Source organism: Desmodus rotundus, chromosome 5, assembly GCF_022682495.2.
Source record: "Desmodus rotundus isolate HL8 chromosome 5, HLdesRot8A.1, whole genome shotgun sequence".
Classification (NCBI taxonomy): domain Eukaryota; kingdom Metazoa; phylum Chordata; class Mammalia; order Chiroptera; family Phyllostomidae; genus Desmodus; species Desmodus rotundus.
This window is the reverse complement of record NC_071391.1, coordinates 42899863-42922526: the sequence shown is the minus strand read 5'-3', so window position 1 is coordinate 42922526 and position 22664 is coordinate 42899863. Positions and strand designations below refer to the sequence as shown.

The window sequence follows — 22664 nt, the reverse complement described above, 5'->3', positions numbered from 1 at the left end:
GCTGAGATTCAGAAAGGGAAAGCGGCTTGCCTGAAGTCACAAGGTGGTGAAATCAGACTGGAACCAGATGTTTCTTGACACCCTACCCCTGCTGCTGAACGTAAAGCTCTTACACCAAGGCCTCACAGACACCCTGGGTAGTGGTCAGTGAGATCGATGTCCAGAGGTCATTACAGATCATGAGGGGGAATGTGACCATCCAGAAACCTCACGGCCCATTGCTTTAAGGCAGGGATTTTAATTTATTGTAGCTTTTAACTATTGCACAACTGACTAGGGATGCCCTCAAGGTAATTAAAACTAAAGATGTTCACATCGCAGTTCATTCTTTCATCCCCGTTATTGGCCTTCCAAGAACTTTGGAGTGAAAACCCTCCCCAAGATACCCAATGCACATGCGTACTCGCAACTGGATGCAGCTCCACTTCATCCATCCAGTGAATGGCACCACCATCTACTGTTTTGCCTAAGTCAGAAGCCTCAAGATCATCTCTGACTACACTTTCACTTGACTTGAGGTAAAACATATAAATATTTTAACTTTTTATTATGGAAAATTTCAGATATATATAAAAGCAGATAGAACTGTGTAATAAACCCTCATATACCCGTCACTAAGTTTCAACAATTATCAACTCCTGACCAAGAATTAATTATGATTTGACAAATATCTATGATATATGAACTATGTGCCAGGTCCCAAACTAGGCCCTAGAGATCCAAAGATGAATCAGATTTGACTAACACAAGCTGGAGGATATAACCTCTGACCTTGGTCCTTGCAAGATGAGTAAGAGTTACCCAGAAGAAAGGTGTCCTCATTCATTCATCTCCTTCAACAAATAATTATTAATGTGTGAGCACTGTCCTTGGTGCTGGGAACACATAAAGAAAGAAAACTCAGTCCTTACCCTTTTGAAGCTAGTATAATGGGAAAGCGACATTAAACATGTGATTAGAATGTGATGACTATGTATGTTGGAGGAGATGTGTATGATGCTATGTGAATGAACTAAATTTGACCTGGAAAGGCTTTGCATAAGGAAATGGCACTTATGTGAGGGGAATGGGGTGAAGGACGTAAAGGTCAGACAAGAGAATAGAAAATTATTCTAAATCAAAGGAGAAACACAAGAAGGCCAATGTGGGTGATAGTGGAGAAGAATGGCATAAGATGAGCTGGAAAGGCAGTAGGTGCCAAATCAAAGAGGGCCTTGTATGGTATGCTAAGGATTTTGGACTTTATGGTAAGGGCAATGGAAAAACATCAAAGGATTTGAGACAGAGGAGTAGCATGTTCATCCTCGTATGTTAGAAGATCACTTCTAAGTGGATAATAGATAGGAAGAGAGCAAAACTCTAACTGGGCACCAGTTAGGAAGGAACTGATAGTAGTCTAGGTGGGAGATGACTATAGTTGTAGGAGTAGGGGTGGAGACAATTGCATTGGTGTAATAAACAAGAGGTAGAATTCACAGATATTAGTGATCAATAGATTGATTAGCTATGGAAGTATGAAGGACAGGATGACTTCCAGATTTCTGCTTGAGCAATTAAAAAAAAATCCAACCCTGGCCAGTGTGACTCAGCTGGTTGGGCATCATCCCACAAACCAAAAGTTTCTATTTCTGGCCAGGGCACATGCCTCGGTTGTGGGTTCAGTCCCCCCATTTGGGGTGTGTATGAAGGGCAACCAGTCAATGTTTCTCTCTTGCACTGATGTTTCTCTCCCTCTTTTTCTCCCTCCCTTCCCCTCTCTCTAAAAATCAATAAGCATGTCCCCAGTGAAGATTTTTTTTTTAATCCAGAAATATCAGTAGTTTACAAACAGCCCACTAGAATATTCATCTTCCTAGTCCCATTGGGCAGGAGGGCTGCAGTATCCAGGGAAATTTCTTCAGGTAACCAGAGGCACACAGGTAGGATGGTGAGGGTGGGGAGAGGCATCTAATTAGCTAAGATGCGAAAAGGAAAATGCACAGTTCACACACTGTGCAGTTTGACCCACACACAGTCTTCCTGAATCCTTGATCTCCTCCTTAGTCTGTGAAGCCTCCTGATCAATGGGGATTCAACCTGTGCCTTTCGCCCATGGTTTCACTGTTGTATCTAATGCTCTCAGTGGCCTAGGAGCAAACAATAGCCTATCAACCACCTCAGATGCTGGGTGTGGTTCTAACCAATGTGGGTCCCAGGCAGCAATCTATTAAAATTATTACCTTGAAACTATCAAGAAAAACTTGAATTAGAAGCTAATCTATCCAGAGTCACTTATCAAGAGCAGTGGCTTTATGCATCACCAGGCAGTTGGCCCCCAAGTCACCTATATATAGAAAAATAGAGCTTTTGTCTCTGTTAGCACCAAGGATGCCTCATAGAGCAATGGTAGTCTTTTCTACCATTACACAGAAGCATTGCTTGGATATTGTAATGTTTTATACTTGATCTAATAAGCCCTGTTTCTTCTGGGTGATTGTTATCATTTGGAAAATCTATAAGGAATAAAATCTTCCCACATATTATGAAGTGGAATTCATAAGTCAGATGCTAGGTCTGGCAAGGACTTCCTTAACACCATTCTTCAACAGGACTATTCTAACACATTCCCAGAAAGAGCATATAGGGAGAGAAAAGGATTGAGGATTAAACTCTGGGAATGCCTGCATTTGGGGAGCCAACGGAGGAAAAGAAGGCCATGAAGAAACCTGAGAAGAAACAGAGAGTAAGAGGAGAATCAGGAGAGAGTACTCATGGAAGAAATCCAAGGGAGGAAAAATTTTCAAGGAGGAAGAAGTGGTCAACAGCGTCAAATGCAGCAAAGATTTCCAATGAAGTCAAGGCAAAAAAGTATCCTTTGAATTTGATGACATGGAGGTCATGGAAACCCATGATGTGATCAGAAATGTGAGCAGAAAATGGAGGCAGAAGCCACAATGCAGAGTGGAACAAATGGAAATGAGGAAGTAGAATAAGTAAGCGCAGAACCCCCTTTAGAGCAATTTAGAAGAAAGAATAGGCAGTAGCCAGAAAGTGATATGCAGTTAAAGATTCTGGTTCATCTTTTTAAAAACTATGGTATAGACTTGAGCATGGGTATGCACTACAAAAAGATACCAGTAGAAAAGATGAATTTGAAAGTAAAGAAAAAAGAACATGAGAGAGAGAGAGTGAGACCCTGGTGACGAGGAGAAGAGGTGGCATCAAGGACTCATGAGAAGAATTGGACACTTTATAAGATAAAGAAATAGGGATGAGGACAAATATGTAAATAGAGTAATCAATGAAGTGTGCGCAGACAAGAGGTTGAGATATTTCATGCCTAGTGATGTCAGTATTTTCAGTTGAGCGGAGGAAGGAAAGGGGGGCTGGGTGGAGAACAAGAAAGACCTCACAAGGTAAGTATTATTCTGTCGTGAACATGTTGTCGCCTTTGTTATTGTTATCTGTGCAGCATCCATTCGCCCTTTTATTGGTAAGAACACATCAGTTTTCTTTGAAGCACATCCCCTTCCCGCTCTAAGTCTATGTCATTCAAAAAGGAATCACGCAAGTTCCACAACCCACTTCAATGTTGGGCCCTTAACCAATGATTGGATCAAAGTGATCGATTCAGAGATAGGCACTTGACTAAATCGGAGCCAGTGAAAATCAGATCCAAGAATTTTACTGCAACTAGAGGTGCTGGGAGAATGTAAGCCTGGTGGACATCTTGCCACCAGGAACAATGAGCCTGCCCGAGAATGAAACAGAGCTAAGGGGTGGAGAGAGACAGATGCCTAAAAATATCCCTTTAACACCTATACTACCTCTGCCTGAAGTCACATAAGTCATTAAATTTCCCTTTTTGTTTATACCACTTTGAATTGGGATTTATCCCTTGCAGCCAGAAGTTATGATGAATATATGAAGCAGTTGTTGCCCTGTTGGCACTCATCCACATTTCTGTAGTCTCCCCTGTACTAACAGAGCTAGAAATCTGAAAACATTCCTGAGATTCCTTTATTGCTTTGTTACAGTTAGGTTCTACCAATGGGAACCTTCACAGAGGAAGATAGAAGAAGGGAGAAATCGTTCTGCTTTTGGCAGTGCCTCCGGCACCATCACCTTCTGATGTGGCAAAAGTGGAGGCGGTTCCAGCAGTACCAGCAATACAAACTCCAGCTACATCAGCAGTAGGGCAGATTTGTAGATTCCAGTTTCTTCATCTTTGGGTCATATCTTTTCCCCCTTTTGCTCCTCTCAATTAAGATTAGTGGTAGTTTCCTGGCCTCTGGGTAGCCCTGCTTTTCCTCTTGCACTTCTCCAGATCTCCACAACTTTGTAATAAGTTTTTTCCATTCAATCCTTCTGTACTTGAACTATCTGCAGTGATTTCTATACACTTCCTGTTCAGTGATGCAATACACACTCCTATTTTGCATACACACACGCATACACACACATACATCACACACGAGAGTCGGGCTAAATTTCTCAAACCTATGAAGTTAGTAAGTGGCTAGGCAGGGACTGTAATTCAGACATGTCTGACTCTAAAATTCTCACTCTTTCTCTGGCCTGAAGTTGGTTTTTGTTCTTTTCTATGGCTAGATTAAATAGAATTTAAAAAGGACAGAGGAATAAAAGTATTAAGAAAGTTGTTCAGATGACTGACTTTGATGTTCAAACTGGGTAGGAAAGACAGTGACTTGCAGGGAAGGAAGGACTGGGAGATAGTAAAGGGATCAAACGTCTCTATAAAGTCAAAGAGCAGGGGAATGAGAACAAAGTTGTGGGGGGAGGCAGAAGGATAAAGATAGGAGGTTATGGTCACAAGTGGGACATTGGAATTTAAGGAATTTTTTCACAAGTAGAGCAATTGTGAATGACAGCTGGGGTCAGAATTGGGCCATAATAATCGGGTGGTTGAAGTGGGGACTTCAGCAGTTGAGAGGATAGAGTCAGAAGATTGTCACATGATGGCCATAAGAATGGTATGGCTCACCTGCATGATGCCAGAGGAGGAGGCATTTAACCTGCACAGAAAGAGGAAGAGAAATGGTACAGACATGTGCTGAGTTATGCCAATGCTTATACTGCTTCCCATCCATTGGGACAGCTATAGGAAAAGGAAGAAGGTCCTTGGCCTACTCTCAAATAAAACTGAAGATAAAGAGGTAGAAAAGCATATTAATCATGAAGTGTGTAAAGAATGTAGAGAAGATATTACCGTGGCATGTGAATTCAAAAAGGCACCATGGGAAATTCTCTTGGGAAGAAAAGACACATTAGGGAAATAAAGGGAAAGAGGTCATGGAGTGTTTGGAGTTGAGATTCTTCACTCTCCTTCCCACTCCTATCCAATCCATCAGCAAGTCCTGCAGACTATGTCTTCTCCGTATGTTTTAATCTGCTCACTTCTTTTTATCTCCATCTCCACCCAGTGTCCAACCTTTATGATTTACCCCCTGGACTACAGTGCCAACCTCCTCGGTGGTCTCCTCATGCCCACTGTAGTCTGCTTTCACCTCGTATCCACTCTGCCACAGTCAAAGGAATCTTATCACCCTTGTCTAAAATCCCTCACTATGCCTCCATTTCCCCAAAGACAGACAAAACCCATGCTTCCTAGCTGACATGGAACCCCTTCTCCCATGAGCTGAGAAGCCCCTGCCTCCTTCTCCAGCCTCAGCTCCCACCAGCTGTCACTCATCCCCTGTGCTCAGTCCTGCTGAGCAGTTGCGGTTCCTTGGCTATCTCTTCTGCCTTGGTTTTTTGCTTCTGTTGCCTCCTCTGCCTGTAATGCTCCCTGGCATCATAGAATATATATTTGCTAAAGGAATTACACACATTCTACTCATATTTTAAAATTCAGCTCAAGTGTTTTGTCATATATGAGGCCTTTTCTAATCTACTCACCATCCCATGTATTACTGGCTCTGCTCTCCTTTGAATATATATAGTCTTCCATTTTTTAAAAGATAAGTCACAGAGATTTTATTTATTTATTTTTTTAAATCCTCACCCTAGGATATGTCCATTGATATTGAGTGGGGGGGAGTGGAGAGAAACATCAATGTAAGAGAGAAACAGCAATGAATCACCTCCCACATACGCCTCGACTGAGGATCGAACCCTCAACCTTTTGGTGTATGGGTCCTGGGTGAAACCTCACAGACCTAGTTTCATCCCCTGCTATTCCTTCCTCCCTCCACAGTCATCAAGGCTGGGGGAGGAGCCTGGTGCCTGTCAGGATGCACTTTATGGCCTGGCCTCCCAGGGCAAAGCCCAGTATGTCAGTGTCCCATTCTACCCACAAAAGCCCCACAAAGCCAGAGGCTGCTCGTCATGAGGGGCTAACAGTAAGTCAGATGAGGCCATGTGCCAGAGTATGGGTCTACTTTCAGGGCCCCTTTCTGAAAGAATCCAAGGATTGGGTTTGAGTACATATTCATTGTCATTGGGAGCTGGGTGGTATTATACCCATTTTATGGAAGAGGCCATTGAGGCTAGGATATGGAAGCTAAGAGTAAGGGTCCCCTCTTAAAGTCTGAGGCTAAAACAAACCAAACCAATCTCTAACCTCTGCTGGGTTGAAAAGTTAGAGGAGGAAAACGGTCTCACCTGAGATCCACTTGCCTATAGTCCAGACCCACTCCCCAGTCAAATCGTTGTCAGTAAGTTTGGAGCCTAAAGCCTTGGTCCATTTATGACCAGAAAAGAACCAGCAACTGCAACCTCCACCAAAACACTGCACCACCTAGGCCCACATCCACAGAGGCCAAAGGGTAGTCAGTAGGACTACCCAGGGGCAGTGTTCTGCAAATGTGTCTCATGGTGCCAGGCCCTGAATCATTCCTTCTCCACTCTCCCTATCTTGCTTCTCTTGTTTCCTCACCTCAACTTCATTCCTCTGTTATGCCTAACTCAATGCAACCAAAGCCGCCTTCTGGAATAGTACTGCCAGAACCCCCTGGAATCATAAATTGAGGGCCTCCATGGCCCTCACATGGCAACTCTGAGCCAATCCACTTGGCACATGAACAGCTGCCCCCGGCCCTATTTTCCCAATGTCTTGGAGCTAACCTGTGGTCAGTTATTAGCAAGCTTGGTCAGAGTCCCTGCTCTGCCTCTTACTTTCTGTGTAAACACAGCAGTTCCTTCTATTTTTGGTCTTCTGTTTCCTTCATTGTGTAGGTAGTCCAGAAGAAGTCATTTTAGGATCTGGGTTTAGGGTCACATGGGCAGAAATGAGGTGTGTCCCTCAGCCCTCCCTTCCCTTGCTTCCCACAGCCTCATCTGAGCTAGAGAGCCTCAAAAGAGATGTTACTACCTTCTCAATTCAAAGAAAGAAATCAGAGTGTTCCACAATCAGGGCCCCTTGATTCAAGTCAAAAAGCCCTCTCATTTTATTGTAAGGAAAATGGGGAGAAGGGTCTGGGCCAGATTCACATCAGCAGCCCTATCAGTGAGTGCAGCCCAGGAGGCTGTTTACTCTCTGGGGCTGGGGAAGGACCTTGGCTGCACTCAGCTGCTCCACGTCACTGTAGCAGTACAAATTGGAGCCATGGATGAGGTATAAGCTGGAGCCATTGGCAGAACATGAATTGGGGCCAAGCGACTTTGCCACACACAGGGCGCCATCAACCTTCTCGTGGGGCCAAGGAAGCTCTGTCCATGTGGCTTGAGCTCCTAACTTCAGGTCCAGCCACCACAGCTTCGGTCCTGGGAAGAAGACACCAGATATAACATGGCTTCCACATCATGGGGATCCTGACTTAACCCTTCTCGGGTCTTGATGGGGATCTATGCTATGGAGAAGTAGTAGAACAAGCCACCCCTGGGCACCCAGATGCCCCTCACCTGCCATGATGTGGAGTCGAGAAGATCCAGGACAGACAAAGGCTGCATCCACAGCCTCGAGGCTGATCCCATGAGGGCTGCCTAACTCCTTCTCCAGCCGTTTTGGATAACCATCTACTAGGGTATAGCCTCCCTTTGTTAGGAAGATGTATATCTGAGTGCCCTGGAGGACAAAATATGTTAATCAACACAGAGCTGGATATTCTCCCAGTCTTTACCTCAAGCCTCTCTCCCAACACATACCTGGACCAGATAGAGTTTCTCATCCCAGGAAAAGGTAGCATCCACTGTTGACGGACCCTTGGGCCACTGATGGACAATAGGCCAGCTATGCCACCCATCCTTGCTGGTGTCCAAACGCCAGTAGTGGGACCCTGTAGGATATCAGAGGCACCTCTAGTGCTGGTGGTAAAAGGCCAGGTAGTAAAGAGACAAGGACAGATGTAAGGGGTGAGTCCTGAGAGGAAGGAGGGAATGTATTCAGAGGCCAAGAGGGAAGAAGACACATAAGAGGGAGTAGAGAAGGACTTGATTGGCAAAGTTAGGCACTGTGATCTGATTGGAACTGGAGTGAGCAGGGGCCTGACAGAAGGGCAAGAATGAAGAATAGTGGCCAAGGCTAATGTTATGGGGTTTGTTGGGGGCTCCCTATGCATCTCGGATGTCCATGTGCAGAGATGTTATAGACAATGAGAGATAGTGACCAGAGTTAAAAGGAAAGCACCACAGCAAGTTTCCAATGAGTGCTCTCACTCTGGCAATACTCTCTGATCCCTGGTGAGGGGGTGGGGGCAGGAGAGCAAGGGAATAGCCAGGGCAGCACCTAAGCTCCCACTTACCTTTTCTTTCTCAACCCACTTCACTTACACTTCTGGTTCCCTCCTCCATTGAAATTGTTCTTTTCAAGGGCACCAATATCCTCCAACTTTGCCCAATCTACTGGTCCCATGACCCGCTCTCTGTTTTACTCTACCTCTCAGCAACATTTGACTACTCACGACTCCCTTATTTAAATATCTTTTTTGGGTCCTGGCACCTGTAATACCAGACTCACCCATGTTCTTATCTTTTTCACTCTTCTTCTCTTCAGCCTGATGTCTAATATTGTAATTCCCTAACTTGGGCCTCTTTTCTATACTCACTGTCTTTGTGATTTTACCCAGCCCAGGACCTTAAATACCATGTCCATGCTGATGACTTTCAGTCTGTTCTCTTCAGCTCTGAGGGACCTCTCCTTTGAGTGTCGGGCTCAAATGCAAATGCCTACCTAACCTGTCCGCTTGGGGCCACTAAGCACCAGAAACCCAACCTGTCTAAACTGATTGCTGCTCCCACCAAACACACACACACTTATTCCTTCCCTAGTCTTTCTCAATTTTATTTTATTACTTTATTTTTTCCTTTTGTCTTTCCCAATTTTAGAAAAAGGAACCACCTAGCTACCTAGTCCCATTCTTGAAACCTCTCTTTCCCCTTCCCCACTCCTACTGATATCCAATTCATTGGTTAATGCTGCCAGCTTGACTGAAAAAATATATTAGGCTGACTCCGATCACCTCTGCTGCTGTTATTCTAATCCAAGCTGTCACTACTCGCAATCCCTACAACTGCAAGGACCACCAGCCTGATTCTCTGCTTATACAATTTTATCTCTATGACTTATATTTCACAAGAAGCCAGAATGATCTTTAAAAAAACAAGTCAGAACACATCACAGCACTGATCAAGAACCCTTCTGGCTTTCTTGTACACTTGAAATACTTACCAGGCATAAATCATCTACCTGTTTTCAAGCCACTAGCCTGCTCCTTCACTATGCTCCAGCCCATCCACACTCGCCTCCTTTCCTGATTCCTCAAGTATTTGCTGTCCACCCTGCCTAAAATCTTTCCTCTGTTTTATTATTAAAATCTCAGCTCAAAAAAAAAAAACCACTTTAGAGGAAGTTCCTGTTGGTTTCCTCACCTCTATCTCATAACCCTGTCTTACTTTCTTTACAGCTTTTTTGGACACAATTTTATATTTTAAAACATCAATGACTTTTAAATTTATTTATACTAGTTCCAAATGGTATTTTGACATAAGGAACATTCTGATGTTCACAGAACACTTCACAGATATTAATTCTACTTAACAGTATTCTCCTTCCTTCCTTATCTTTCTTATTGTCCTGTCCCTGTCTGGCAGGCTCTCTGAGGGCAGGTGTCCTGTCTGCCATGCTGATTACTGTATTCCAGTGTCTAGAATCATCCCCAGTGCCTATCAGGCTCTTGATACATGTTTACTGGTGTTCTTGCAGTAGCTGCAAGTTGTCTTTATAGCTGTTTACTGGGCATGTCATATCCACCTTCCCCCTCTGCTGAAACTACCCTGCTCACAGCCCTTATTTTGAGACCCAGAGCTATGCTGTTCTTTGTGCAGGAGAATAAGTGATGAGCCGCTGACCCATCAATCATAGGCTGACCAGCAATGACTTTAATATGTTGCGATAAAAATATTTTCCTTTCTGGAAATCTGACTAAGAAAAAGTGGGCAAAAGGCATTTATCTGTTGGATCTGAGACTGAAAGATCATGAATAGAGAAAAGGTGGAGAAGACGGTGCAGAAGACATGGTGGCCCACGTGTGAGTCAAAGTTGTGGAAAAGAAGAAAGAATAGACAAGAGGCTATAAGGCAGAGAAAAGAGAAAGATTTATCAGAGAGAGGAGAGGGCCATCCCTGTGCAGCGTAGTCGGGTCGCACTGGTGTTTTCACCAAGATAGTGAGTTTTCCCTCAGCTGGGTATTCTTAACATAATGGTGTTCTCGCCGTGCCGTGGGACGTACCTAATACTGTTGATTTAGGAGTTCATCTACATTCCATTTACGGCCACATGGCCTTGAGGTTCTATGGTCTCTCCTTGGCTGCGTTCTTGCTACATCTTTGTGTGGTCCCTGGGACCCTGCCCCTGTGTGTGCATTTGTGTGTGTGTGCCCTCCCAGTGGCCCCATGCTGCCACCATAGCTGCTTATTCTTCTGATACTTAAGTGTTCTTACTATGGCGCATATTCTCAGCGTAGGTCTCTGTTTTCACTGCAGGTGTTTCATCACTGATGTATGTTCTCAGTACAGCATGTATTCCTGTTGTGGGGATATGCTCTCCCTGTGACTATGTTTTTCACTATAGCTTAGCAGTCATATCTGATCAGATTTGTCCAGGGGTTAGATGCAAAAAAAGTATTTTCACTACTCTCTGTTATCACAGATCATACATATGACTTAGGATGAGTGTAATGTGGTTGTTCACTCTGTATCGTGGAGCTATTCTCATGTGAATCAACACTTGTCACTACCTGCCTGACTAACCCCAGAGCATCCCAAGGAGCATCATTAGACAGCTTTTTGCCAATTATTGCCACCAGTCTGAAGAAAGGTGTCTCCACTGGTCACGCGGAGGAGAAACCTCTGGCTAATGAAGCTATCTCCTAAAAGTCTAAGTCTCCTAAAAGTCAACAGTTCTTGCCTGGTTTTTGGTACTGGAAACATCTCATACCCAGGTAATGCTGTTCTCAGAGGCCTGAACATAGGAGCTACTGGAAAAAGATGGGGCTCCTGAGAATAAGCTCAGGGGGAGCCGCGGGACTTGGCAAGACATACAGGAGCAAAGGTAATATGAGGAGTCACAGGGACCCAGAGAGGTCCATAGAGGGCACAGACCTGGGAGCAGATGGTACTGGGAGGCAGAATTAGAGGCCTGGGCAATAAGAGACAAGTTGAACAATATGCATCAGAGAAGAAGAGGGATGAAAAACAGGCATGCCAAGGATGGGAGCTGAGGGACAAAATAAGGGGTGCAGTGATGAAAATGGAGGAAATGTATCAGTGATGATAGACTGTGAAAGAGGTGGGAGGTATATGGAGGGCAGAGGTGGGGGATTTGCAGGTATTTCTCACCACTGAAGGCATAGGTGGCACCATGGTTGTCAGACAGCAGTGCAGACAAGACTAGATTTGGGCTACAGCGCATAATCCCATAGCCAGAGTGGGTTCCATTCACGTGGCCGGTCGTATTCCTGTGTCCATGGCCTGGAGCCAGGGGGGTGGATTGAAATAGACAAAGGGGAACAAAGGCAGGGGCCAGAAATCAGAATGAGATCTGAGGTGGAAGACATGGCTGGGGTTAGTGGGGTGTAGGCTTTCCAAGTGGGAAGAGCCAGGATAGAAATGGGGCTAGGTCAAGGGCCAAAGTCTCACACCACAGGGGTAAGGTGGGAGCTGGGGCATATGGATGGATTCCAGTGAGTCCCAGGGGCTGGGGCTTTCTCACCTCTGCCAGGGCAGGGAATGAAGTAGTCTCGGATATCCAGAGGGTACCTAGGAAGCACCTCTCCCGTGACAGGGTTGAAGCGCAGGAATTGGTTACCCCGGAAGCAGTAGTAGCGGCCGAGCCATCGAAAGGCAGAGGAGCAGTTCCCAACAGCTGGCCAGTCACGCTTCTTTTTGGTTTTTGTAGCCAAGTCCCAGAACCATGTGTGGTTACCTTTGTCCAATCAGTCAACAAGCATTTGTTGAGTCCAGGCCTTTTCCTCCCTTGTGCTTACACTGGGCTCATGGATGGACCAGATACTGTCCTGGCCACATGGAGCTCATAGCCCAGTGGAAAAACAACTGAAGGGACTGGTCGCACATTAAAATTCAGCAGCCAAGTGCACGTGATTAGCTCAGCAAAGGGCATGAAAAGAGTCAGAAAAAAACTTCCCCGAGAGGGTGATACTTAAACTAAAATCTGAAGCAGAAGGTTCAAGGCACATGAGAGGGGGAACAGAACTTCAGATAGAGGAAAGTCTGAAGCATGAAGGAAAATGGGTGAACAGGGAACAGTATAGAGTTTCTGGAGTTTCATATTCAAGGTAAGAGAATGATGAGAGTCGAGGCTGGTGGGTTAATAGGGACTTGGTCATGGAGAATCTTATATGTAAGGCTAGGAAACATAGATCAGTCCTAACGGTCATGGGGAACTTTAGCAGAATTATAGCCAGTTACCCTCCCCAGGGTAGTTTTCTCTCCTTCTCCTACTTCACTTGTAGACCATAACTGGTCTATCTCATTCCTTCCTTGGGGAACCATATAGTGGCTCCACCACCACCACCATTCCAACCACTACCTCTATCACCACCAACCCACCATTACTCCAGCCTCTCTTATTGCTGGACTGACCTTGGAAGAAGAGGATGCCCTCATCTTTGCATTCTCCACGGTGACATTCCACAGCTGCATCCAGTGGGGATGGGATTCCAGGAAACTCATCTTGTAGCAGCTTTGGATATTCTTTCTCTTTCTTCTCAGGAGGGTACAGCCAGACCTTGTCTCCCTGGATACAAAAGCACTCTGTTTTTAACTACACTCCTCCACATGCTACCATCCTGCATTTGCACACATCTTTGACCTGTTGCACTATACAATAACCTCCTGCAACCCACACACTCTCAGTCCATCTGTGGACAACAATGTGCTGTCCTCTTACACAAATGTATACCCTCTGTGTAAATCCCGTCACTACTACCATAACACACATACATCTGACTACGTACAACGGACACTCCGATGGCACACTTACTTGCAACACCATTAGTGTTAGCAAACACATCCAAAAATAGTGATTCTGCAGTCATTCAATCATGTATACATCCATTTACCTATTTATTCATGCACTTATTAATTTAAGAATGACTACTATATACCAGCCATAGAGGATAAAGGGATGGAAAGGCTCTGTCTCTACCTTCAAGGACTTCACTGTACAAAAGCAAACAGGACCCTACCATCCTAGCCTTGCAACCACCGAGGCAGGAGTATGTGGAGTGCACTGGGAATTTAGGGGAAACACCGAATCTACCTAGAGAATTTCTAGGAAGTTTCATGGAGGAGGAAGCATTTGGGCCAAGAACTGAAAACTGAGCAGGGATTTACCAGGTGGACAAGTATGGAAAAGGTGTCTCCAGCAGAGGGAGCAGCATATACAGAGCATGCTCAGAGAACTACATGCAGTGTCATATAGCTGGCAAAGTGATTGTGGCAGGGATGGGCAAGGGCCAGATCTCCAGATCCATGTGCACCTGGCTTGCAGGAACTGGCACGTGGTGGTGCCATTTACTGAAATAGGGGATTCAGGAGGAGGGTTTGATTTGTAAGAAAAATACTTTCGTTTTTGGGGATGCTGAATTTCAGGTGCCTATGAGATATCTAAGTCAAAGGTGTCTGCCTGGAAATTGGAAAGAGAGATCTGGAGCTCCAGGGAGAAATCCAGCTGTGGTGTCCACAGCACGGAGAGTCCTCAGAGCTGTGGCATTGGTAGAGATCACCCAGGGAGGGTGTATGGAAGGGTTGGGATGGATGCCTATGGAACACTCAGGGATAGCCAAGGATAAGAAGCCTGAGAAAGAGCAGGAAAAGAGGCAGAAGGAAAACAAAGTTGGCAGTGAGGGCCACCCCAACTTCACAGTGCCTTTGTGCAAGTTAGGAGAAGGTGTCCTTTCCTCCGAGCAGACAGAGCCAGGGCCAGGGCATGTGACTTGAGCATAGTGGGCTGGATTTCATCCTTTGGTCACCCCTGGTCCAGCTGCCATTGCATTGTGAACAACCTGGCCACCACATGAAAAGGACCTGATGCGGGGTCATGGATGCCAAGGGAAGAAATTGCCACAAAGGAAAGTTTGGCTCATAGTTTGAGGAGTGGCAGAGAGGTCCAGATGAACATTAGGCCTGAAAAATAGCCATTGAATACTGTGCCTGCCCAGCAAGCATGCACACACTGCCTTGGCCTGAGCTTTTTCAGGCACAGAAGGCACAGGGGATGGAAACCTGGAACTTAGTGGTGAGAGCTTCACACCAGGGCCACTTGGGGGAGAGGCTCTTTTGTGGATTCCGGTGCTTTCTGGCCCAGTCCTGACCTTGATCCAGCAGTACCTTGATCAGGAAAACATCTTCATGACCAAGGCGAAAGGCAGCATCCACGGAGTTGGTAAAATCCTTCTGTGTCTCTGAGATCAACTCCCGGGCCCACTGGTAACCTTTCCACACATACTCCCCTGAAAAACACAATCACTAAGAGACTGGGAAAAAAAGTCTTGGCCTACTGAGAGAGTTACAGAGAAGCTGTGGGCGAGACTCTCGATTCCTAAGGTTTCCCACAGATAGATAATACACTCTTGGTGAAGGAGATCAAGCCTCAGGTCCCAGATGCCCCAACCCCTGCTCTCCTACCTTTAAAAAACAGCATGGTCCCATTGCCACTCAGAGTAGTAGCATCAAAACTCCAGCCATCTGAGCAGAGTTCTGAGGTGGAAGTGGGGAGATGACAAAGTAAAAGACCAGTCAGACGATAAAATGAGGAGACATAGCCAGGATAGACATACTGAGGGAGTTGGGGACTCACCGAGTGCATCTGGGTTCAGCTTGATCCTATGCCCACCTTCAGCTCCACTCCCAGGGGCACTAGTCCTAGAGAGAGGACAGAGCGATGTCTGGGTCCAATGGGCCCAATATGTCTTCCTTACCTCCTGCTCCACACTTGCCCAGGCCTAAAGTCTGACTCTATCCCACTCTAGACCAGACTCCAGTCCTCCTTCCCCAGCATCAGCTTTACTCACGGAGGAACAGGGTGGGCAATGGCCAGAGACCAGCAGAGACCCAACAACCCCAGTGCAACTGGTGCTCCCAGTGCCCGAGCCATGCTGAGCTGGAGAGGCCACAGAACAGATCTGGTCACCTGGCTGAACTCCCTTTATAGAGATGGCAACAGCACCACCCCCACCCGCAAGCCTGCTGGGAAAGAGCTGTCTCAGGATTAGGCCAATATTGGCTGATTACATCAGTGTAAATAAGGTCAGGGTCTTGACAGAAATCTGAGTCCAAGACTAACTCTTCCCGGCAGGAGGCCCCATCCCCCTTCATTGACTTTTGAGCAGCAACTAGCCTGTGCCACTGATGCCCAGCTGTGACTCTCATTGCCCTGGTGATGGATCTGGTTGCCCATGATATCAAGGAAGTGGATAAATTGATTGAAGACCACCTTTCTGTGGTTGGATTTACCTCTACAGTGGGGGAGGGGAGAAGAGGAGGACACTAACATTTTTGTGTACTTAACTCAAAGACAATTAAAGACACCGATACTTATAATACTTAGTAATCACACACATACAAACATACTTAGAAAGACTTAAAGAACATCTGTTTCCAAGCTCCACTAAGGGCCTTTCTGGGGTATTCCCAAGCTCTTCAACTTTGCCCTTGATAAGCCAATAAAATTTCATCATTAATGTCTAAGCTCCACCCTTGACCCCATCCCCACTGGCAAAGAGCTTTGCAAAAATCACCTGGAAGAGTTGATTCCTGGAAGAGGTGAGGAATAGAAGAGAGAAGAGGAAAGAGTTGACAGTAATGGGACAGGAAGAGGTGTCTGTCTGCCAGAGAGCACTGCTAGTAATTAGTCTTTGTTGGTAGTTTCCACATTAAGGGAAAAGTGCTTTATTTACCCAGCACAGAATAAACAGGACTGTAATGGGTTTCACAATATTTAGAGCTGATTCTTGCTGAAATGCTGTCTTCTCAATGAAGCCTTTCATGACCACTCTTTCCAGCCATTTCAAACCTGTTTGTTTCCTTCATGTCACTTAATCAAATCTGAAGTTATTTCATCTGTCTACCTATTTGTTTACTATTACATTCTCTCCACCACAAATAGTATGTGGCATATAACAGGTGCTCAATTGTATCTGTCAAATGAAAAATGAATTTCAAGTACTGACTAGCTGCAGTCAAATTTCTGACAGTTTTCCTCCTGGGGCAAGGGGAATATCAGGGTTGAGGGTGTGTTATGAAGGGAGGCATATTGGATTGCGGGGTCACAGGTCCCGTTGTTACTGCCTTTCATCACATGGTCTTGCTTGTCTTTCCTGCGGATATGTTGGCCATCCTGGTGCTGGTCACCGGGCACAACATCTGAGTCCTGCATCCCTCTCTTCTTCTAGTTCTGGGAACTCACCTGTGATTTCTAGTACCTGCCATCTTCAGTATTCCCTGGGGCCTCTCTCAAAGCCTGCCCCATTTTCATCTGAGACTCCCTGCTGAGGCTGAAGATAAATATAAGCAGAGTCTGTTATGGGCCAGGCTGACTGGTTCCAGGACCTCGATTTCACTAGTGCTGCCTGCAAGTGTCCTGATCCCTCTCAGGTGCTCCGTGACCCTGACATATGCCTATACAACCTTAGCAAAGGTCTCACGTCCCTTTTGTTCTCTGCAAAGCCTCCTCCCAACAGAAAAACAAAGGTTTCTGGGACCTATGGAACAACATACCACCAGGCCTCTGCTATCAGATTCAATGTCCTCTCCTGACTCACAAAAGAAAATGTGTCTTGTTAGCAGTATTCCTCTCCAGTGGTTAGTGGACAAAGCTGGACTCCCCAAGCCCTTGGCAGCACGGGCAATACCACAGCTCCTACGGCAGATGCCTGACAACCACCTTCTCCACTCTGCAGACATCCGTGCCCGGACCTACTCCCCCCTGCTCCACCCCGCAGGGCTGCTGAGCACTGGGTTCTGAAACCACTACTCCCAAGTCCCCCTCACCTCTTCTTCCACTCTCAGCCTCTAAGATCTTATAGAACTATCCTGGGATTCTCCCTCCCGAGCACCTTGCATCAGCAACCCCCTCAACAACTGTTTTCAGATCCAGAACTGTGTCTGTGTCCTACAGATTTTACTGAGCCTGCTGGTGATGGAAGCTTCACACTGAGTCAGTAACACCCCATAGAACAGAAAGCCCACAGTGAGGGTCTGCAGTAGTTGTTGTATCAGGGCCCTGCTTGGATCTGCTGGTACCGGGATGTGGCCTTCCCTCTGGCCTGACACAGCTCTTCACAGGGAGATATAGTACGCATACTGGACGATGGGTTTTCCGCTTGGCCTCTTTTTCCACACACAGCTCTGGTTCCCTCACAGCACCCCTGCACTATCCCAGAAGAGGGCTTTATGGACTCTTCTTGCTGTTTCCTATTCGTTTGCCTACCCTAAGACGGTTCAGATACCATAATAGGATCCTTCCTCCCCACGCCAGGAGTAGGCCAGCAGTTTCCTGCGTAGCAGACAGTTCAGGCTGAAGCTCTAGTTCTGAGCAAGAGCTGAGAGGCAGACGACTATCCATTCCGAAACCTCGGTTGTGGATATGTTGCCCATCTGGTGCTGCTCACAGGGCACAAGGAAGCTCTTCTCAGAGGATCCAAGATCTGGCTGGCCTTGCTTCTCCTCTCATTTGAGGTGACAGTTATTCTTGTCCTGGAGTCCTTCCCAGCTCTCTGACCTGAGCTGAAGATAGTGATCTTCAACTTGGGCCTGAGCGCCCCCTGGAGGCTTCAGGTATCAGTGCGCTCCCACCCTTCAACGGGAGGCCAGAGCCCAGGAGTATTTCCTGCCTGAAACCGGCTCTCCACGGCCATCCTCGCTCACACCACTGAAGCCTCAGTGGCACAACCCCTTCCTCTGCGAATCTCTGCTGCCCAGAGTGAGATGGGGGCCTTCGGTTTCTTGCGTGATTTCCTTGGGAATTCAAGCCCAGAAAAACCCAACTGTCTGCTTTTCCACGTAGTCTTCTCAGACCTAACCAGCAGCTCTCTGGCTCCCCATACCGAAGGGACTGAAGGCAGACCTGCCCATGGCTTCGTGGACAAAGCTTCCTTCCTATTGCGTTGCCAGGGGCCACATTTAAACTCCTCCAACATGCACATTTTTTCTGCTTGCGCGGTCTGTAGTGGGCTTTCCTACATAGTTATTCTTGATTCTCTATGAGTAAGTCATTATAACAATAAGTTGCTCGTATCTGTGGGCACATGCACGTGCCTGGCACTGTGTTAAGCACATGATAGGGATTATGTCATTAAATCATATATATGTGATCTGGTAAATAATGAAATGGTACGTTAGTCCCATTTTACAAATGAGGACACCTATACTAGGTATGCTAGCCAAATCCCACTGTAAGCAAGTGGGGGAGCCATGATTAAGCTCCGGCTGCCTGACTCCTGGGAGTGTGCTCTGTACCCTATCCAGGCCTGTGCTGGTCCATATCTAAAAGCCAGCTGTCTAGAAGGATAAAAGCCCTGACTTGTAGCATGTGTTAATTTCTGTGGTGTAAATATCATGGCCAACTTGAAGCTACCAACAAGACATCACCAAACATGCAGTTGGGAAGAAATACACAGTAATGTGGTACTTACTATATGATATTTCCACTATGCAGATACGATAGACATAAGTAAGCTCAAGAGTACAGGTCATAGTAAAGTAATTAGGAAGTGATGAGTTTTGAGTAACTCATAATTATCTTTGAGTAACTCATTTATTATCTTTGATTTTAATAAGATGCATTTAATTTTAAATTTACTTAATTTAATTTTTAATAATGGCTGGGTTTCAACAACCAGTTGTCAAAATTCCCCAAAATTTGACAATGAGCTCTTGTAAGCCAGTACAAACCAGCTTCAGCACCCCATTGTCCACCATACTGCCTGAATGAACAGGATGAGGATTTTATATGATTCGTTTGCCTCTATATCTTTAGCACCTAGCACAGTGCCTGAAACACTATCTGTGTTTAATAAGTATTGAATCTTGTTGTTCCCACTTCCTAATTAGACCTAAAATCTGTCCGCCTCTCCCCGCCTCCCTCATAGTGCAAATACCATCCTTTCTTGTCTAACCACGGAAATAGCCTCTGCTTCCCTGCCTCTCTTCTTCCCTCTACAATACATTCCTTGTAGCAACAATGTCATCTCCGAAAGCATATCTGAAACCACCTATACTCCTGCTCAAAAGTCTTTTTTTTCCTTGAAGATAAAAGTCAGTTTTAATTCTACTAACCAGAGGATACCATTAACATTTTATCCATTCCAGCCTTTTTTTATTCTTACAACATCCTTTTTAAAATAAAGATAACAATTTATAAAACTTCTTTTTGTCTTAACAGTATATCTCAGATATCAGCATTTGAAAAGGGTACATACAATTCCATTATATGTTTAAGCAAAATTTTATATAACCATTCCTTGCTGATGGACATTTAGGGTTCTTTTTTGGGGGGTTATTTTTCTATTTTGAATAAAGTGATAATCTTTGGTACACACACTTCTACATGCCTGTGCCCAATTATTTTCTTAGAAAATACTCCTAAAACTGGAAGACCATAGATGGTTTTAAGATATCCATGGTCTTTAAGAGGAGCAGTTTAGAGATGCTGAGTTGTCTTATATTTTCCACTCTCACTTTTCTTCCCACCCCACAGAGCTGTGTCCTCATCTTTCCATCCTCATCACTTAAATTTCCCATGGTTTACTGTTATACTCCAACTCAGATCCAAACTCTTTACCTGAGTTCATTGATCCCACTCAGGCTTGACTCTCCACACGTGTTTGCTTTCCTTTCTCTCTCCACCCTTCCCCTCTGCAATCACCTTGGCCTCCTTTCAGATCCTCCAACACACTGAGATCTTGACCCCTCGGGACCTTTGTACCTTCTTCCTTTGTCTGGAAATCTCCACTTTCTTTTTCACACACAAAGGCAATTTATTAACAGAAAACAATAATTTGAGGAGTCCTGTTCACAGATGGTGACCTTGGTGGCCTGCTTTCCTGCGAGTATTGGAGGGGATAATGGTGACATCCTCAATCCATCTGACCTTCATTCCTCAGTGGACAAGGGCTCTGAGAGCTGACTGGGCCCTTGTCCAGGGGTCTTGGTCCTGTTTCCTCCTGTGGTCAGAGTTTTATGTGGAGGACAGTGATACCCAGCTCCTTGCCTCTCTGGGCCACATCCTGGACAGCCAACATGGCGGCATATGGAGAGTCTTCATCACAGCCTTTACCTTTACCCCACCAATCACATGGCAAATGGGTTCTGTGCCAGAAAGATCGCAACATGGACAAGTGTAATGGAAGAACGCGAGGATGTGGCAGACAACAAACACATTTTCTCCTTCAGCTACCCGAGGTCTGAGGCTGATGACTGTTCTTTCTTTTCCTTCTTCCCCTTGTGAGGTGCCATATCTGCCCATCTTCTTCAGACTCCACCATTGGAAAGAGAGCCCCACCTCCACTTCTTAACACGGGGGCGGGAGTTCTCTACCCACCCTGTTTCACCCCACCTACAGGTCACTGTTCAAGGAGGCCTTCTTTGCCCACCCTCCTTAACACCATATGCTCTATTTTTATTTATCGTATTCTATTCCCTCACAGTTTGAACACAACTGTCATTTCACATTTAGTTTCATGTGTTTACTTGGTTGCCTGCCTCCCCCAGTAAACTATAAGCTCCAGAGGACCCAGACCATTTCTGCCTGTATTCCTACCACTCTGAGCCACAGCAAGTGCTCAGAAGTACTCGTTGAATGAATAAATGAACCTGCAGGCCACACATAGCCGTAGGGCTGTTCTGAGCACCAGCTAATCCTATATAAGCAGGACATGAGCTCTTTTAAGGCCACAGAATAACTTTCTTACCTGTCCCAGCAGGGTCTCTGCTGCAGTCAATTAAGTCAAGGAACAGCCTCCCTACCAGACACCACTTCCACCTACTTCTGGGCCCCAAGGTGTAAATTAGGAAGAAAATGCCCACAGTGATCATGTCTGGAAGGACGTGAGTGATCCTACCTTGAGACACCTTCTGCATAGCTTAGGCAGTCCACCTAATCTGGTATCTATGGAACCAGCCCCAGCAGCCTGTTCTCAGGCTGCTAGGGGAATCATCTGGGACTTCCCAGCTAAGGAAGTTTACCTTTATTGCCATTTTATTCCCCTGCTATCTTTAGGTGTCTGGAATGTACACCTATAAGAGATTGAGGGCTGGGAACTTGGAGCCTCCATCCTCATGCGACTGCTGGCACTTTGCTCACCATGAGACTGCAGGTGAGGAATAGGCCATCACCTGAGAGCTCTCAAGGCGGTCTCCACTGGTGCTGAGTGACTGATGATGGAACACCTCTCTCTGCTGGCCAGGGCATGCATGGCCTCAGGCAATCCTACTCATAATCAGGGCCACATTGCAGGTCCTATAAGAATACTTGCCCTAGAACCTTCAGGGAGGGCATCTGTCCCTCCACCTGCCCACTAGATCCCAACCAGTGGGGACAAAGACCAGGGAACATAACTGAGACTTCCATATGGTACTCCCCTGATCTCTGCAAAGCCCCCATGGTCTTCCACAGGTGCATGGACAGGCCTCCCATCTAGCCCCTGGTGCTACACCAGGATGTCTTGAGCTTTCCCATGACCTCGCACAACCAACCTTCTCAGATCCATCATTCCCCAAATCTCGCTGAGAGCCTTCTCTGCCAGTCACCACACTAGGTGCAAGGAGCATAAGAATGAGTAAGTGCTACAACTTACCAGTTAGGAGTACAACTAGATTCAGGTCTGGGCTCTGCTCTTCATCAGCAACATGCCCTATTTCTGAGTCTCAGTCTTTTGTAGAGAGAGAAAATCATACTCCCTACTTCCCAAATCACTCAGTGCTGATTGTAATTAGCTCTGGAGTTGGCAGCAAAACCCTGGCAGACTAGAGCTCAGGAGGGGTTGCTAGGACCATCATAGCACTGTGGGAAGAGGGCAGCAATCTTGGAAGGGAAAGCAGGAGGATGAAGCAGGGCTCCAGGGCTTCAGGACCAGGTTCCAGAATTGGTCATGTAGTCTCCCAGCTTCCACCTGGGCTAGTCCCAGGTCTCTAACCCATGCCTGGCCTCAAGGATTGCTATCATTCCCTGCATTGTCTTCCTACAGGTGCTGGCTGTGTTCAGGGAA

General features: G+C 46.0%; 1 protein-coding gene and 1 pseudogene across 1 annotated transcript; both read right to left on the bottom strand.

Moving 5' to 3' along the window:
- Positions 1–7364: 7364 nt before the first annotated feature.
- Positions 7365–15625, bottom strand: HPX (hemopexin). The gene is made up of 10 exons (XM_024569327.3): positions 15471–15625; positions 15257–15321; positions 15085–15156; positions 14788–14909; positions 13039–13192; positions 12149–12361; positions 11776–11907; positions 8086–8216; positions 7843–8005; positions 7365–7704 (listed from the first exon to the last, which is right to left on the bottom strand). Exons 1-10 carry the CDS (start codon positions 15551–15553, stop codon positions 7445–7447), a joined length of 1395 nt encoding a protein of 464 aa, XP_024425095.2. The 5' UTR covers positions 15554–15625; the 3' UTR covers positions 7365–7444.
- Positions 15626–20470: 4845 nt separating this feature from the next.
- LOC112312788 (small ribosomal subunit protein uS11-like) lies at positions 20471–20923 on the bottom strand (annotated as a pseudogene).
- Positions 20924–22664: the final 1741 nt, after the last annotated feature.